We start from the raw sequence: 19,250 nt of genomic DNA, 5'->3' as shown, positions 1-19,250 counted from the left end.
GAGTTTATTCTCACGCACCTTGGAGTGCACCCTGCCCACTTCTCTGTCTCCTCACACACACACACACACACACACACACACACACACACACACACACACACACACACACACACACACACACCTTTCACATTACAGCCTGATGCATCAGATACATGAGTGAATCGTTAGACCCCTACCATCTAGTAAAATCACTGATTAAGTAAAGTAACTCTTCATGACTCAGAATAAATTCTGTTTTCTTATTTGTTAAAGGCTTGTGTCTGTGTGTTTTTGTGGATTTCCACTTACTGGTGGAAACCCTTTTGTTTCAAGGCTGAGAAATTAAGAGTATATTCAGAGTTGGTCTTTCACAGCTGAACTGTGGTATTTGTCAGCACATGGCGTGAAGGAAAATGATCCATGAGTTCAGTGATTAGCTGTTTTCTGAGACTTTGGTCAAGAGGGCGGTGAGCAGGGAATGAAGCTCTACATCTGTGGTTGGATCGACTTTATTTAATTTTTTTAAAATATACATTCCTTCTAAGTTTGATGCCTGCAACATGTTCCTGAAAAGGTGTGACAGGAGCCTGTGTTTGCTGTGTTTGTGAAGTGACGACTTCAGGTGCTCAACAGTGTGGAGTCTCTGTTGTGGTGTTTTGTAAAGATTAGATATCTTGGTCCAACATATGAACTGGCTGAAAAATACATATCTGCACTTTTCTGACAGTGATAGAGGATGGTGTTGATCCTTCGTCTGTGTTCATGTTCAGTAGAGACGTAAAGCTTTATGGGAGGACGTGATCAGATTGTAATGACTTGCATCATTTAATGTGAGTGAAGTTTGAACACACAGCTTATATACTGTCAAAAGTACACTGATATTCCATCTAATCAGTTTTTATAGTTTAACAATTAAGGTCCTCTCCCCCTCTCTCTCTGTCTCTCTGTCTGAACAAGGGGAAACAAAAATCCTGGCGCTGTCTAATTATTCTTTTCTAAACTAAAATACAACAATATTTCTTTTCTTTTTTTCCTTTTGGTTTCCTTTTGCTTTTTTTCCTTTTGATGAACCACAGTGTTTGTCCACTAGATGATGATGTCTTATGAGTTATTGTGCAGTTTACTCCAGAATAAACTTAAACTAATTCCTGAGTCAGAATAGAGCAGAGACAAGTAAAATAAAAAGTTAAGTTTGGAGAAGCTCGGATTTTGATACAAAACCAACATATACATCAACAAAAACTTGGGTTAAAACATCATGGGACACGTTGTGCTATATTAAAAAAATGTTGAGACCAGGTTCACTCTAAACGAGACGTTCTGAGAGTATTTTAGTCAGTGGGGGTATTGAAAAGTGAACCATGAAGTATCTGATAAGGTCTCTTTTATAACATTTTAAATTGGTCAATTTGATATTAAGCAAACCATGCCACACTTCACAATTTATGGGGAAACAAGTTAGCTCTTTCACAACATTAAGGACATTGTCCCCTTGTCTTTAATGCATCTAAATCTGGAAATGTAATAATAATAATAATAATAATAATAATGATAATATAGAGCACCTTTAAAAACCAGTAAATGTACCTTTTCATACTGTGTGTATCTGTGCAGGTGAAGCCCTGAGAAGTATTCAGTGACTGAATCTGTGTGGTGGAATTATCAAAGATCACAGAGACACTGGGTTTACAACACAACTGGGTTTTATTGGTAAATGTAACGTTTATGTCATCACAGATTATAGTGGTTAAAGAGAAAGAGACGGGGCTCGGACACAAGTAAAGAGACACGTTGGGTTTATTTGACAAAAATCCATCCTATGAACATTTATAAATCTCTCGCAAAAAAGAGGAAAATCAAAATGAAATTAAGAGCTGAAAAACCAACCAGTTCAAGACACTGAATCATTTCCAAACATTTGTATGGCAGGTCCCTCCAATCGATGGCAAGGACCCCCCCAGGTCCCCCCTAAAAAACCTAATGACAGTATAACTTTTATTTTATTTATTTATTTTTGCATTTCTCACATCCTCCCTCCGCTTTGCTGATGAGCCTCCTGGCACCTCTTTGTGACTCCCACTTTAAAAATCATTGGTGAAGACGAAGAAATCCCATCCCAGTTATTTACTGATCTAGTTTGATACATCCACACTTACTTTTTCTGTTGTTCTTCTAACATCCTCTCCACTGTCTCCATCAGCTCTTCAACTTGATGTGACTCTGAGTCTCTGTTCTCAAAAACAACACACCTGTTGTCACACTTTTCAACTACTTTCTTGAGATCAGGTTGGCAGGAACGTAAAAATTCCTCCAAGCTCATTCCTGCATGCTTCAGGTCGTCCGCACGAGTAAACAGGATGACCGTTTGTTTGTGAGCGTTGCTACCAAAAGCTTTTTCCAGCTTTGTCAGTATGTCTCTCTCACCAACTGTAAACCTGCTAACATGCATCACAAGTAAATACACACAAGGTTCTGACTGACAGAGATCTCTGCACTTTTTCACATGTTTATCTTTAACTGATGAATCGATCTCATCATTAAAGATGTCTGGAGTATCAATGACACGAACATGTGTCCCCTCTATCTCAGTTTCTGCCTCTTTGCACTCTGTGGTGACTGGTTTTGAACTGACTCTTGACTCAAAGCGTGTCTTTCCCAGGATCGTGTTTCCACTTGCACTCTTTCCAGACCCGGACATTCCCAGCAGAACCAGGTTCACTGTAGTGACACCATGCTTTCCTGCATTGATGTAAAAAAAGAAGAACTTTACAATAATCTATTTTCATGAATCCAAGCAGCCAGTTTTTTTGAAAATGAAGTGTAATTAAAGTGTGACATAAAACACACACAAAACCACAACATGCAACTACACATTTTGAAATAATTCAGAACCATCTTAAAAACACATTTCTCACTTTTCAGACTCTTCTTGGGGCCTCCTCGCTCTTTGGTATTTCTGCCACCTGAATAAAAAGGCCAAATGAAAGGTTTTGTAAGTTTGCAATAAAACTAATGTGTTTGAATTAATCACCAGCATTCATTAAACACCACACATTTGGTTGCAGGTTGGTGAGATGCTGCTGGCTTACATCTCTTCTCCATTAGAGTGTTTGGTGTTGACTTTTCTGACTCAGGAGGGTGAGCATACCTGTGAAGCAGAGGTACAACAATATTAGACATTTTTACTTTTTGCTGCAACATTTTCCCATGGTGTAGAAACTGAATGGGTAAGAATCTGTGTGTTTATTCTAACGGTATCAGAATTATAAACTCTTCTGCAGGTTTTCCAGTTGTATTGTGAAACTTTTCTATCTGCTGCCACACCTCTTCTGCTGAAAGTCCATCCTCTACCACCGACAAAAACAGACCAGGGTGTCGATTAAAAGCAGATAGTTCTCTTGTGTCCACATATCCTGTGAACAAGTCTGGTGTACATGCTAACTTATATATATAATTTTCATATATGCCAGTATTTTTCAGAACACGTATTTTGGACAGTTGAGCTGAATTTTTCCCTAGGATGTTGGTTACTAGGACTTTCTTCATAGAAACTCCATTTCCCAGGACAACGACTGAAATCTTATCTGTAAAAAACAACAAACATAATGTAATTTTTACCCAGTAAATACAATTTAAGAAATCCTATACATGGTTGCATTTTCCTTTGATTTCCCAAAATAAGCTTCCTTTATTTCTTACTGATGAAAAGCAAAAAGAACATTAAAACAAACATGACTGTCAGAAAATTATTTCTAAACTTACTGATTCATGGTCCCTGGATGCAGTGCAGCAAACTACAGACAAATCGTGTGGCGTCTGCAGAATGTGCTGCTCTCTGCCTGTTTTATATGGAGCTGCTGTGCAAATATTATGGGGTGTGTCACCTGAGTAACACGTATCTTAACATTCATCTTTGTCATCCTTGAAGATACAACAAGGTTGAGAGAAGATTGTTTCAGGTCCTTTTTTTATCTACTATTTGTTTAATTAACTTTCTTTAAAATCTGTCCCAGTTTGGTCACACTCACTATCTGTATATTCCAGTCAGCTAAACTATGAGAGGAAATCACTGAAACAGTAACAAGAAAATACAATAGAGCTCATGACAACCTGCACAAAAACTGCACAAGCTCAACAATAACTGCTCTCAAACACGTACTGCTCTACTTCTGAGACACATCACAAGAAAGGAACGTATCAACAGATCAGTCTCACACGCACTCATAACTAATAGAAAACTGTTAAAATGTAAATGGCGTCTTATCATTATAAATTCCCACCATGACATTTTTGATGAAGGACTTTTAGAAGTAAAAGCCTGAGGAACTCAAACATCGAATGTCCAGTAGATGGTGATATTTCATCAGTTTTAGTTCAGTTTACTGGTGAAAGTGACTGTACAAGAATCCACAAGTTTGGTTCCGGTGTCAAAATATCGACAGAAGAAGAAGAAAAAAGATATGATGGAAGAAAATTTTAGGATTTTAAACAGTTACTGACACATGAACATCTGATAAGTGATATCATGATTACTCTACTGGTGTGTCCTCCTCCAACTTGCTGTAATAATGTATAATCTAACTGTATAATAGTGTTCTGTTTGTGCACTTCTAGGTTGTGTAAAAAGTCATAGAAAAGTTTTGAAATGTTGTTCATGAAAATGTTCAGGAATGAAGGGCATCTCGATTTGACTTAATGATTTTAGGGCCATGATTCAGTCCAGTTCTTCTACTTTAACATTTTTCAGCACTGACAGCTATACTATTGTTAGGCCTCTATTTTAGTCCAGAATGGATGCTGCGGATCCCACGGATGTCTATTAATTCTGTTTAGACTGGTGTCTACAGGCTATTGTTTTTTTCCTCTCATCAGTAATATAATATATATATTTTACAGGTTTTATAAAAGGTGTAAAGCTTCCATAGTTTCTTCCATAGTCTTGTATTTTTCTTCTTTGAACATGTGCCAGAGGCTGCAAGCAGGCAGGGATGGAGAGAAGATGATGAAAACTGGAAGCTCACTTCAATTCTTTATCGATTAAATATGGAAATTATGAAACCCTGATCCATGTATCATTTTCTTTGCACACAGATGGTTGAATGAGGACAAACACACACAGGGTTAAACTACACCAGAGCTGTTAGCTGTGATTGAGCAGCTTTGGAGGAACACAAAGGACCTTTAAAGGGTGTTGGTGTAATGGCTCATGGGTACTTAGACCATCAGGGGACCTGGACCTGGACACTGTCTGGAGATCGTATGAGAAAACAGTTTCTGTAAACTCTTATTTATGACTTCTGTTGTCTGTATTTTTCTCTCATCAGCTGGGAGTCATAATAAAGGAGTTTGTGTTGAGAAGATCAGCTCCTCCTCCTCTCCTTCTGCTCCTCCTCTACCTGGACTTGATTCTTTCATTCAGATATTCTGAACACAAACCGCCTCTACAGATCAGTTCTGGTTATGACAACATCACCATACATCAATACATTTCACTGGATGTTTCTGTTGTGCGTTGTGTTGCAGCTCCACCCTGTGGAACAATTCAGTAGTGCAGTTAATCTCCACATATTTCTGAAGAACAGTGGACATTTTAACCCACATGTCAAACTCTGCTTATTATCACCAATACAAGCAATAAAGTTTCTCAACTGACTGTAAATAATATGTAGATTTTTGTGGAAATCGGCAACTGATTATTTAATATTCCATTTTGTATATGATGTTTGATTAAAAGAACTGTTTAACATTAAGAGTTTAGACTTTATATTCATTAATCATATCTACAAAATGTTCTGTATGGAGGACCACATGTGTTGTTTTAGCCACAGCTGACATCTGGACAGCTAAAAACAAGTACAGTAAAATTAATGATTAATAAGTAAAAAAAACCAAAACAAAACAACTAATGACTTGATGTTTTAGATGCTGCATCTGTCACACATGGGAGGTTCACTTTCACACTTATTCTGGCTGTGTCCAGAAGCTGATCATTTCTGGTGTGACATATGAATTGAGAAATGGTACATCGATGTGTGCATGTGTGTGTGTGCACACACTGCATGCCACCCCTGTCTAAATCACTTCCCCTCTTGGGCCATGACTGTCAAAAAAGTCTTTAAACGCCTCTTGTACAACATATGAGTCCTGCTGTTGTATCTTTATTCTGTGCTCATCCTGCCTTATTCTGACAATCCTCCACCCACTGCTGTGTAGTTTTTCTGTGTGTTTTGTATTTGTTCATTCTTCCATACCCTTGACTTTAGTGGTGGAAGCGACAGTCTCCTGTTAAACCAGTATTGTCATAAACTTGCATATGTGGACTAATCTTTGAAGCTCTGTGAATCACCTGTCTTTCTTTTTGTCTCTTTATGCGATCGGACTGGATGCTTCATGTCTGTTGTGTGTTTATTTGTTTTATTGTGAAAAAGTTACAATTAAAAAAAAGAAAAAATCCAAAACAAAAGAGAGAAAACCCATATGCACAGTCTCTACGGATCATCACATTAACAGCAGCCCAGCTGTTACTCTGTAGGACAGACGTACATTAGGAAAACGGCAGCGCCCTCCTCTTCCTCCTCCTCCTCCTCCTCTTCCTCAGTTTTGGTCTGTCATGCGCAACAGTGAAAGGAAGTGAGTAAACCTGATTAAAAGTTGTCTTTTGAAGCTCTGTGAGCTTCTCGGCGCTCAAAGCTAATTTCTCCTGTGATAAAACTACGGTACATTATCCAGCTTTTTAAGGGATAATATTGGCGTAAAGTTGAGTGATGAAGGCAGGAAATGTTTGGTAGAATATTTGGATTAGCGTCGTTATGAGACAGGAGAGGAGGAATAGGAAGAGGAAGAGGCGACGGACCAGACTTATTCACAGTTTGGAAACTTATATTTAACTAAAGGTAAGTGTTACAACATTTTCTTTATTGTGTAGATAAATACTGGAGCTGATGATGACTTGTCATTTGAGTCTTTGTCATGATTTGGTTATATGAAATATAACCTGACATGATACAAACCTTATCCGGATTCTTTCACTTTAACTTGATAAAACAAAGGCTTTAACTGGGTTTGTATTCAGTGTCTTTAGTTTCACATAAAGTGAATTATGTAATCATCGAGTCAACAGGAATATTATCCAGCTCCTCCCTGAACACTCTGTCCTTAAAGACACATCTGTCCTGTCGTCAGTTTGTTCCTACAAATCCAACAAAGTGGTATTAAGGCAGATAATAATAATTATTAAATATTATTTTTAATTAATATTATTTTCCTTTTCTTTTTTAAACAGTGCTTTATTAAAATTCCTCTGGCAATTTAATTTTAAGGATGAACATATTCGGTTCATCTGTTTTCTAGATAAATTCCACTATTTATTTATTTTTAATATTATTGTGTGAAACAGTCACGAACCAGGACCATGGCCAGTCCTCCACAGCACCAAAGTACCGGGTACTCGTTACCCAACATGCTGGATTTAGACCCCCTGGTCCAGAAGGTGCAGGACGTCCAGGACGTCCGACAAAAGATGCAGCAGCTGCAAGAGAGGAAGAACAACGAGGCTTTACAAGGTGAGAGACAAACCAAAGATGGACTGATCACAGAGATTCTCTTCCTGGAACTGGAGTGAGTTATTTTAGTTTCTCCTTTTCCAGAGAAATTCACGCTTTCATTTGTTTTCAGTTTGGTTTCATGAGATTTTTCGACTCTTTCCTGTGGTTTTTAGTTGTTATCTTTTTACTTCCTTCAGTTATTTCTTATTTTTAATGACCAGTTTAACTTACAATTTAGCTCAGTTTGGGCAAATAAACTGTATTAATAAACAACACTGGGCATGCTCAGTTCCACAGCTGAAATGAGTCATCCTTTTTTTTTTTTTTTTTTTTTTTGCTTATTTGCTTTATTTTTGCTTATTTAAGTGTTAATAGTAGCATAATAAACATGTTTATTGATACTGGACTCAGCATATGATGTTATTTGTTGTTTGCACAGGGTCGAGCCAACTGAATGAACTGGATCCCACAAAGTCAAAAGTCCAGAAACTCCAGACCGACATCCAGCAGCTGGAGGACAAAATGAAAGAACTGGCGGAGGTGAGCTTGACAGTGGTTTATGTTGCGAGCGCCAACATTATTAGCACTTTAGAGTGAAATTAGTTCTTGTTTCATATAAATTTTAGAAGAAAATTGTGTCATCCATCAGACAGCAGCTGATTTTTCCAAGAGGACAGCTGCTCTGAGGACAGAGCTTCATTCTGTTAAATTATATTTTTTTGATTTTACTTGCCACACTTAGGTAGATGCTCAGTGAGTACTGTATGTATCTTGTTTATTTTATGGATCAATCCTGATTCCTGTATTATGTGATCAGTCTAAACTAGTGTTGAAACAGTTGGTGATTTTATCAATCAAACAATGGACAGATGTAATTGCACAGGTAGCTGGTATTACCTGCTGAGTATTGCTGCTTGTCGCACTTCCTCTGGTGCTCATGGGTCAGCTGCAGGGACCACCAGTCCTCAGTGTTTCGCTCCTTTAAGGACCATCCACACACCAAGCAGCATGGATCTTCTCCCAACCCTAGTCCTCCCCTTCGTGCCTTGACCCTGCTGATGAGTTCTTGACAGTACAGCGTACCTGTCGCTCAGTCAACCTGAGCTTGGGCTTCCCAGTTCCAGTCAGTAGGGATCTTGGTTTTTTGTGTCCGTCACTGACTGATGTCCAGGCAAAATGAATGATTGGTAGACAACACCTTAACATTTGGGGATTTCAGAAGGGCATTTTATTCATTCATTTATAGACTAGAAATAAAAGAATGTAAAGATAAATCATGTGGTTTAATGTTAGTTCAAAACAACTTGTTTGTTATGTGAAACTCTCTGTTTTAGTGTGCTTTTGTTTGTTTGAAAGTATGTGATATTTATGTGTTTTCAATATTGATTGACATGCAGATGCATCCATATGTGTCAGTGTAATGTTATTTGGATGCTGATTGTTGTAGACGCGTGTCCAGCTGCTGAATGAAAGCACAGACTGTCTTGACCAGTGTCAGTCCCGATGGATCAGCAGGCTGAAGGAGTGGAGGTGGGAGCAGCAAAAGGCTGCCATTGGACATCCCTTTGATGACGACCTCAACCCCCTGCAGTCCTGGTGAGGTGCACCCAACTCCATGTGTTCCCCTTTGCACTGACTGTCTCTGTGTTGTATTTCTCTTATCCCGTCTGCATTACCTAATTAACCATTACACATAAGCAAGACAACCATCGACACTTTCTTATCTTTAAGTGCTGTTCTGTAGGATTGATTTATCACCTTTAAAGGGCAAATCCATAGCAATACTCTGTTACTGCTTTACACTGTTTCAAAGAAGACTCAAACATGTTGCACCTCTGTAGTCAAGACCTGGATGACTTGAAGCAGAGATGCTCACAAGTCATTATTTGTAAGTCCAAGTCGAGCATGAGCAGTCTATCATCAGCTGCTTGTCATCTGGCTTATCATCTCTTTTATCTATTAGCACACAGTATCATCACTGACTAGCTGTTTTGTGTGTAATACTTTAAACAAGACATTGCCCTGCAGTTTGACATTATGCAGAGCCATTGCTTCATGCGTCATGATGAATCACAGAATCTCATATATGCCCAGTCGAGGAGCAGAGTAGAATATTTAACTTTCTGCATGAGGAGGTGAAGGCTTGGAGCAAATAAAGCTTTCTGTAGTGTGGAGACTGAAGTTAAGCACCGTGACAGTGCAGTGAAGAGCAGAGCGTGGAAAAAAGGCAGCTTTCTGTGTGCTGACAGGCAGGAGGCACCGTGCAAAACCAAATCACCCGATATCAATCACACAGTCCTCCATCATTCCTCCATGCAAAACCAGGATGATGAAGTTATTTGACAGTCAATGCAAAGCAGCACTCTCTGCAGACAGGTGTGACAAACAAGCAAAACCTCACTTATCTTTTCAGAATATTTAAGTAAGCTCATACTAGATAGCTGATGCTGAGCTTAACATGTTTGCTAATCATCCGTAGACACTAAGATCAACTTTCACATTCACTTATAAAATGACTGATAAAGTTTGATGAGGATGGACCTCATCAAACTTTATCAGGCACCTGAGACTTGCGTCTTTTATTCATTAGTTGTTCCTTTGTTTGGGCTGTGTTGTTCACCATGATGTCTGTAGCTGCAAACGCCTGATGCATTGGTTATGTATGATGATAAAGGAGGGAATGACATTCATCTCATGATTTCATTAATGTGCATGTCAAATCACAAGTCTGTGTATGTATTAAACCTATAATATACAACATTTAAACATTAAAATGTCAAAAATGCTAGCTAAATGCTAATATTATATAATTTCTTAAGTTGTGTACCTAAATTATCCCAAATGTTTTATTCATCTTCTAGTGCCACCATGACTTTAAATCTGTGCTTTAGTCTGAAATGTCTCAACGATACAACCAACCATTCTCTGTTTAAGTTTTTAAATAGAATACTTCAGTCATATTCTTTGATAAACACATCATATTGCATAACATTATAAATGAGTACATAAACTTTTATATTTTACTGGTTTTGGGTATTTGTGCATTTCATTTTGTCTTTGATATTTTGTCTGTTAGGTGTGAGCAGCTGTTTGAGGTGAACAAAAATCTGAGAGAGGAATTGCAGCTGGTTGGAGAACCAATGCCAGAGCTCCAGGACAGGCTGGAGAAACTTCTGAAGGTTCTGGTTCAAAGGTAGCACTCTGACATTGTTTTCTTCTCTGTGCAGAAAGTACATTTAATTAACAATGAATTCTCTCTCTCCCTCACTCACAAAGCGGGGCTCAAGACAAACTTTCCACTGTGTCAGTTGGTTACACCAGCACATGATTTGATCAAACTGTCCCCTCCCTTTATATTAATCTATCACCTTGCACCTGCAGAGTTGAGAGTATTGGTGGCGCTTGGGACAAAGGACTCCTTAAATACATTTTTGGTGCCAAAGGAACTCTGTAGCGGCTCCCAGAGCTTAAAGTCTCAAACTGGCTGCAGAGAGGATGAGAACATTCTGAGAGGATGCTCCTCACCTTCTTCCTCGTCCTCTCTGTGAAAAGTTGGTTCAAAGTCTTCTGGGGTTTTTTATGTATTAAACATATAAAAATATATAGTTAAATAATTTGATATTACAATAACATACTTACTTAAACTAACATGAATGAAATTTACTTTATCATTACTTTTAATGAAATTCATGAATTAATGCTCAGCTATGCTGCTACCCCGAGTTATAGCTGGTTCCCAGTTCATCAGAAAGGGTAGGCTGACAATATCCAGAGGTCCAGTTAGTGAACATTTCCTCAAGCAAAGGTCAGGAGCATCAAAATCTCTCACCTATATTGGAACTTGCAGTGGCACGTCACATTTCAGTTCTTAATATTGACCACAGTCTCCATATATGCAACATTTTGATCTGCCTGTAGGAGAATGAACATATTAAGAGTCTATCACTTCTTGATTAAAAAGTCTTTTCTGTCATCTACTTTTCTCTTTTCAGAGCACACCATGTGAAATTACTTTTCTCTGACTCGTTTATTTCTCTAACATAATGCACAGATTTGATTGGCTGAGCAGCATCACATGAGATGGTTTATAACAAATGCAATTGGTCTGTAAGTTTCCTGGGACTCTAAACCAGAGCTGTAAAGGTGTGAAAAGCTGCGCTGCTTAAAATAGAAACGCTCCATCAAAATGTTTCTCCCAGATTGGGCCACATGGTCAACACTTTCAGAAAATGGTTGCATATACAAGCATTTTGGTCTCAGTCTAGAGCCCTGCAAAGAGCAATATAATGACTTATTTACTTTTATATATTAGGTGAAGCATGTTTCCTCAGTCATGTAACTGTTGTCTCTTTAAGCTCTCTTGTAGTGGACAAACAGCCCCGTCAGGTCATTAAGACCTCCTCAAAGTTCTCCACAAGTGTGCGATGTCTGCTGGGCATGAAGGTGATGTCAGTGATGCTCGAGGTGAAAATCATTAATGAACTACAGGCCAGAGACCTGGACAGTGTTCACAGGTGAGTCACACTTTAGCACAACACAGAGGACTGTTCACTGTCAGAGAGGATGGACTTTTTTCTTTTTTTTTTAGGAGCAGAAGTAACGTCAGCCTCAGTGATTTAACTAACATTAGCTAGCTAGCAAAGTTAAGGTTAAGTTACTTAGCTGTTAAGCTAATGTTAGCTAAGCATTAGGTAATTATGTTAATATTAGCCTTACTGACTTACTGTTCTTTGTACAACTGGAAGTTGGAACAAAGTTTGAAGTTGCTGCATCTCTGTCTGTAATTTTTGACCTGCATGTTTTGCAGGTTAGTTTTTTGTTGACCACTTCAGGGTTTCTGTATGTGAATGAAACAACCTTTGCATTATTTTCTCCAACTGGAGCTCAGTAATGGAACATCAGTTCTTCGTGGTTCTCTCCTGCAACGTGATTGGATTGTTTCAAACAAAGTGGATCAGTGGAATTAAACTTGTTGGGGATGAATAGTGTTTATGTTTGTTGATTCAGGAAATTAAGGGAAATGTGACAATGTTTTGTTTAAGATCTGGGAAGGTTTAGAGGAGAGGGACCTGGCTGCAGACCTCCACCTCCACGGGTGACAGGAAACACGTGACCTCCACAGCGGTCTTGTCCCTTCACTTGGGAAAAAACAAAAATAAGCGTCTTTCGCTGTGGAGGTCACGTGTTTCCTGTCACCCGTGGAGGTGGAGGTCTGCAGCCAGGTACTCGTGGTTTAGAGACACTTTCACACTCTTGAACGATCAAATGAAACACATAAATCAAATCAAATGAAAATAATAAAGGCTAAACTTCAAAATTTGTTACTGCTACAAAATGGTACTTCCTGTATTTATGGTTATGTTCCCTGCAGTGATGCTGCTGGAGAACTTATTAACAACACAGCCATCCTAGATTCTGACACAGCCAGCAGGAGCAGACGTGCCACCTTCAGGAATATGGTTTGTACCTCATCAGATTTTTCAGTTTATATTGGATTATTGTTTAGGATTGTTAACAAATTTAATCTCTAACTTCAGTGCATCAAGAAAATCAAGAGACCAGACAGAAGGGGTTCAAAGCTTGTGACGGAGCAGAAATATGCCCTCCTGTTCTCGACAGAGATCTTCACTCCAGACTGTGACGCTCGCTTCAAGATACAGGTTGGACTCTGTCTATTGTTCTGTTTGTTCTTTAAATGGTATTTACATCCTGTTACTTAATGAAAGATGATGATTGTGGCTTCAGGATAATAATGAACACACTGAGCACAGTGTGACTTTCTGTTACATAAGTCTGGGATCATTACTTGATATGGAACACAGTACCAAGTATCAAAACATCACCAGTCATATTATACCTGCATTTGATCCTTTTTGTACCCAGATCGAGAAAAAAAAAGCAACTACTATTTGTATGGCTTTGCTTGCAACTGATCTTCGTATTTAATGCGCGGTGTAATTGGCCAACTACCGCAGGAACTACAACTCATGGACGTCAAACTGACATGTACAAATGTCCACAGAATGTCCCTTTATTTAAGAACAATATTAAAACCTTACAGAATTCATTTAGATATGTAAACTTTTTTGTTTATTCCTGTTACTGATTTTAATTATCATTCAATATTCCCTTTAAATCTCTTCATTTATCAGTGTTATTTGTCATGATTCCTTAGGCTGTTTATTTAATTGCATTATTTATATCTGTACAATCAGACCTACACTTCATAACTCTAAGAATGTCTGTATGATGATTTTATGGTAAAACAAAACAAAAAACAAACAAAAAACAAACAGCTGCTTTGTGTGATGCCACAGCACTGTGGTGTTGGTGTCACTTTACTGGTCTTGGCATCTTTTGTTTTTTTTTAAACATCAGCCTTGGTTAGCAAACATGCTTTGTAAAGGGGTTACTGCAACTTTTCATATTTTGGAACATAATTTAAATTCTATTTTCAGTATATATCCTTTGTGGGAACAGGGCAAAAACAAACTTAAAATTATATCATTGATTACAGATAATCTCACTGCCGGTGGTTGTCATTAGCAGCTTTATTCAAGGCAGCAGAGCTTGGGCCACCATCATATGGGACGGTGCTTTTTCTGAGGCAGTAAGTGTTGATTTAATCTTTTCTTTTATTTGTACTGTTTCCACTTCTATTGCTTTTATACCTTCAACTTTTTAGTTTCTGTTATGATTCGGTTTTTGTTTTTCTGTGCTGTTGTGAACACAGTAACTCAAGTTTAGCCAGCCAGCTGCTGTGGAAAAGACTGTGTGAACATAGACAGACGTGACACAGCATTAATGTCTGGTGACTTCTGCCGAGGCTCTAACTTCATCACTCCTGTTTCCTGTTTTTTTTTCCCCAGAAGTTGTTGCGACTAGCAGCTAGCAAGGAAACACACTGCTATTGAATAAATTACAGACTTCTCTGCGTTTTGTTGGAAACATTTGGGACTCAACAAAATATATGACAAATATTTAGCATTTTTAGATATTTCAATGTAGAGATGCTACATATTACAGCTGTAATACACCACCATGGTGGCAGGAGATGCATTGGATAGAGAGGAGAATGACATATGAGTCCACTGGAAACAGTCTGAAGTGGTCTGTAAGAAATAAATGGATTTTTATGAAATGCATAACCACTCAAACCAAAGGAAGAATGTCTTGTTGGTTTATTTGTACTTTCTTTTTCTCTTCTCACTTGGTGTTTCTCTCAGTCTTCTCCTGACATCATTGTAAATGCGTATCGGTGTTGTTGTCAGCCTCTTTGTTGTTGTCATCAGGACAGAGTGCCGTTCATGGTGCCGGAGCAGGTGTCCTGGAGAATGTTGTTCAGCACGCTCAACAGAAAATTCACAGCTGAGGTCCAGACACAACGCAGTCTGGACCAACACAACCAGCAACGTTTGGCCCAGAAGATATTTAACAAGCCTGACAGTGCAGACGACTTCAGCGACATGATGGTTTCCTGGGCTCAGTTTAATAAGGTACATTAATGAGTATGTGCTCTCACACAGACATACACAGACTGACAAACACTCAAGACTCACTCTGCCTTTTAATCTTACAGGAGCTTCTCCCAGGTCAACTATTCACTTTCTGGCAATGGTTTGAGGGAGTGATGGAGCTGACCAAGACACACCTGAAGACCTACTGGAGTGAAGGGTGAAGACACTCTTCTTTATCATGTAGTGTGTGTGTGTGTGTGTGTGTGTGTGTGTGTGTGTGTGTGACTCTATGCTTGAAGACCTCTCATGGTCAAGGTGGTTCACAGTTGATCCTTTATAAGTCCCGCCCCTTCTCAGTCTGTGCTCCAGTTGAGCAACCCTGGTACCCAGCAGAACCTGAGCCAACATCCTACTTTTGTGTTTCCTTTCCCCAAATATTCTTTATTCTTTTCTTGTTTGGATCCTCATTTGTTTCCATAAAGTGGTTGCTACTCTTTCTGGGGTGCATAATATCAATATGACAATAATATGCAATATAAAAACAGAGGAGAAATATGTAATATAGTTATTGTACTAAATAATAATGACCATGATTTGTCAGTAAGGAAATATTAAGGAAACATGCAAAGTTGCAAAATGGGCAGTGATCAGGAGGGTCAGTTATTGAAAAACTTATATAGAACCTGCTGACTCCTCACTCCTCTTAACTGGCTGATATGGACTGCAAATAAATGTAACTGTTACAATTGCTGAGAAAAATATGTAAGTAATTTAATCCTACAATTAAAAATTTGGTGATTACAAAGTTGAGATCAGCACTCCACCAGAGACTGTAGTAAATGAGGACAAAATTATTAGCCCCCCCCTCTTCCTTCTCCTGCTTTGTGAGCATCAACTAAGTCTAAACTGATTTCTTTTGTTTTTGGCGTGATGTTTTCTCAAGTGACGGCTCAAACCCTTACTGAAGTTTTTATACTGTGTGTAAATTGGAAGATAAGATAGATGGTTTTAACTTGATTTTACAAACTTTGAGCATTACAAAGTTAAAGCACATCATTGCACTATTCTGTTATTGTGTGCAAATAGAAATAAGTTATACTTTCTAAAGAAAACTATGTTTAGAAATGCTATGTTGAAAATCCCTTGCGCTGTTAAAAAAACACTTGGGAAAATTAAAAAAAATGTAAATTTCATAGGGGGGCTGATAATTTTGCCCTCAGCTGTAGATGAAAATTAGCCTGTATGGAACATTTACATGATTAGACTTGAGTGATCATGTTCATTAATGTGCAGTGTCACTTCTTAAATATGATCAACATGAACTGTTCTGAATGACCTCCTCTAGTTTCAGTAGTAAATATTAGAAAGGTACAGTGTTACATTAATAATGACCAGTATATTTTCTCCACTAGGCTGATATTTGGTGTCATTGAGAAGCAGAAGCTACACCAGATCCTCAGAGACAGACCTGCTGGGACGTTCTTACTTCACTTTAGTGACTCTGAGATCGGAGGCATCACCATTTCATATGTGTCTGCTACTGAGAGTAAGTGTTTGTGTGGCCACAGTTTGTGTTTGATTGTGTTTAGTTTAAACTCACTACTTTTACATCATTTTTTAGTTTGCACATAATTTAAAAAAATGTAATACATTATTTAGCTGACAGTGAGCAGCATGACCAAAAGGCTTTAATATGTTGATATTCCTGTAACTTTTCATAACACTAGCTGTCTGTTACGTTCTACATAATTGTATCGTCCCACATGTGAAACAGTGGAATAGTAAGGATAAAATAATCATGATAGAAATAAAAATGATCATCTGACAAATCCAACAATATTTCCTCCTGCAACATAGAAGGTGAACTGAAAATCCAGAGCATCCAGCCTTTCACCAAGAGAAATCTGGAGATCCGGAGCCTTGGTGACCGCATCCATGACATCAGACACATTACAGACCTCTATCCTGACATTCCTAAACATGAAGTTTTCAAAAGATTTTACTCAGGTAATAATCTTCATGCACAGAATCAACTTTATGATCTTTAGTTCAAGTGAGAACAATCAATAAACACATGGAGTCCTTGTTTTTCTACTATCATTTGAAACAGAGCCTCAGACGTCACGGTGTGGTTATATCCCTGTATCTCTCCGGGCTAGAATCAACAAGTAAGGAACAACTTCTACAAATAAGCCATAAAGTCATTTTAAGAAATATTAAAAACACTGGGAATATGACGTGTGTGTGTGTGTGTGTGTGTGTGTGTGTGTGTGTGTGTGTGTGTGTGTGTGTGTGTGTGTGTGTGTGTGCGTGCGTGTGTGTGTGTGTGTGCGTGTGTGTGTGCAGGGAATTATACATTTCACACTTCTATACCATCTAACACTTTCAATATTTAGACAATGTTTATCTCTGCACATTTATGCTTCCAGGATACCCAAAGGAACTCTTGATGTAGTTCATAAAATTGTTGAAAATTTGTAAATTAGAGACAAAAATTGTGGATCAAAATGAAAGAGGATTCAAATTCTTTGTCTATGTAAAAGCAGAAATGCCAGAGCAGGATTGGGTACTGTTCATATATGAATCGATACGGTACCTGGAATTTATTTGGTACCAGTATCCAGCTGTAACTCTTTTTGGTACTTTTCTCTCTGTATAAAAACAAAAATCCAATCCAAAAAAAAGTCCAAACATTTCAGTTTCAACATTGTTATGTAATTATAACATTTAAATATTTATTTAGAACATTTCACACACTACACAAAATAAAATCCTTCCCTACATCCCTCCTGTTGTGTACAACTCAGAGGAAACACTTGTGATCCTTCCTTCTCGTGATATCTGTCCTTTGCAGTGAGCACTGTGTGCATTGAAAAGTCTGTTTTGAAAAGTTTTACCATGCTTGCAGCTGCTTTTGTCGTAACATTGCCCTGACTCACTCTGAGCCTGTGAGAGGGGTGATGCCTTGATTCCAGCGGGCATGTCGTGTCTGTGCCACGGTTTTGATCCGTCTCCCACACAGCTGTGTGCCTCACCAGTAATATTTCAGAAGCTGGGTGTTTTACCTGCTTGTTTTTACCACTGATAAGTAGTCTATGTCCTTTTTTTATGATCAGGAGTCCGTACAGGATCTTTTATTTTGATATACCACCTCCTGCCTGGTTGACCTGTTCTGTGCAGCTTGATGCAGCTTCTGTCAAAAACAGACACGGTGCATATTCTTTGCAGAGCAGAGTGGAGAACTGCTTCTCCAACACACTGGTGGAATTGCAGTCATTATGTAGAATCGCTGTGGTGTAGCTGCAACGCAGTGCAGCCGTGCCCGGAGGGATCAAGCAGTGAGTGTCAGTCTCTCTCATTCTCAACAACGTTATACTCTATTCTCTCATCCAGATGTGCTCTCAGCTACTGAAACTTGGCACAGATTGATTTAACGTGAATCGGTACTCAGTAATACAGATGTGATTTGGTCAGTATCCTCAAAAATACTGAGTTCAGTACCCAACGCTCATCCTACATCTGAAATGAACACACTTAAATAAACCAATGGTATATATGTTATTACAACACCAGTTCCAAAAAAGTTTGGAAGTTGTGTCAAATGTAAAACAAAACTGCAGGAATTGAGTGATTAAACCATCTAAAATCATTAATTAATTGAGATTGAGAGATGAGATGGACTGACGCAAAGTGGAAAAGTGTGCTGTGGTCTGACGAGTCCACATCTCAGATTGTTTTCATAAGTCAACGCTGAAAGGCACATGCAAGATTTAGAGCGACATATGCTGCCATCCAGATGTCTTTTTCCAAGACATCTCTGCTTATTTCACTGAGACGATGCTGAGACACATTGTGTGTCTTCGTAGTAAAAGAGTTGTTGTATGCAATTTAAAGTGAACATGTTTTTGCAATTTTTGCATTCTTTTTTATTGATAATAAACAGAACAAACACACACTAAACTGGTTTATTTTGATATTTGTCCCAACTCTTTTGGAATTGGGGTTGTATTACAGTCAAAGACCATTAAAATGCCCAAATTACATTATATTAGTACATTATATTAAATATTCCTCTGTTATGTCAGGTGATGTTAGATTGTGTGTTTGTTCCAGTGCTTTGAAATTCCTCAATTTCTCCCACAGCACCGAGGATGAAAGACCAGCTGGTTCTCACTCAGTTGAAAGAATGAAGCCAATAACGATAATTGAAAGTGGAAGTCTGCCCATGGATCCTGCCATTCCTGAAGATCTATCCGGGTATCCCCCATTT

General features: G+C 38.4%; 2 protein-coding genes across 2 annotated transcripts; one reads left to right on the top strand and one right to left on the bottom strand.

The window, feature by feature from the left end:
• Nucleotides 1-1,925: 1,925 nt before the first annotated feature.
• LOC146307831 (GTPase IMAP family member 7-like) lies at nucleotides 1,926-2,853 on the bottom strand. The gene is made up of 2 exons (XM_084710412.1): nucleotides 2,847-2,853; nucleotides 1,926-2,718 (listed from the first exon to the last, which is right to left on the bottom strand). Exons 1-2 carry the CDS (start codon nucleotides 2,851-2,853, stop codon nucleotides 2,132-2,134), a joined length of 594 nt encoding a protein of 197 aa, XP_084566538.1. The 3' UTR covers nucleotides 1,926-2,131.
• A 3,729-nt stretch (nucleotides 2,854-6,582) lies between these two features.
• On the top strand, nucleotides 6,583-19,249 carry LOC146307830 (signal transducer and activator of transcription 5B-like). The gene is made up of 14 exons (XM_084747295.1): nucleotides 6,583-6,872; nucleotides 7,391-7,541; nucleotides 7,963-8,063; nucleotides 8,971-9,119; nucleotides 10,600-10,716; nucleotides 11,879-12,037; nucleotides 12,895-12,982; nucleotides 13,061-13,183; nucleotides 14,041-14,133; nucleotides 14,816-15,019; nucleotides 15,103-15,197; nucleotides 16,393-16,987; nucleotides 17,091-17,148; nucleotides 19,124-19,249. The coding sequence occupies exons 2-12, from the start codon at nucleotides 7,391-7,393 to the stop codon at nucleotides 16,610-16,612; spliced, it is 1,500 nt and encodes a 499-aa protein (XP_084603421.1). The 5' UTR covers nucleotides 6,583-6,872; the 3' UTR covers nucleotides 16,613-16,987; nucleotides 17,091-17,148; nucleotides 19,124-19,249.
• Nucleotide 19,250: the final 1 nt, after the last annotated feature.

Source organism: Lutjanus erythropterus, chromosome 21, assembly GCF_056507025.1.
Source record: "Lutjanus erythropterus isolate fLutEry1 chromosome 21, fLutEry1.hap2, whole genome shotgun sequence".
In the NCBI taxonomy this organism is placed as follows: domain Eukaryota; kingdom Metazoa; phylum Chordata; class Actinopteri; order Lutjaniformes; family Lutjanidae; genus Lutjanus; species Lutjanus erythropterus.
Note: the sequence above shows the minus strand (reverse complement) of the source record. Positions and strands in the feature narration are given on the sequence as shown.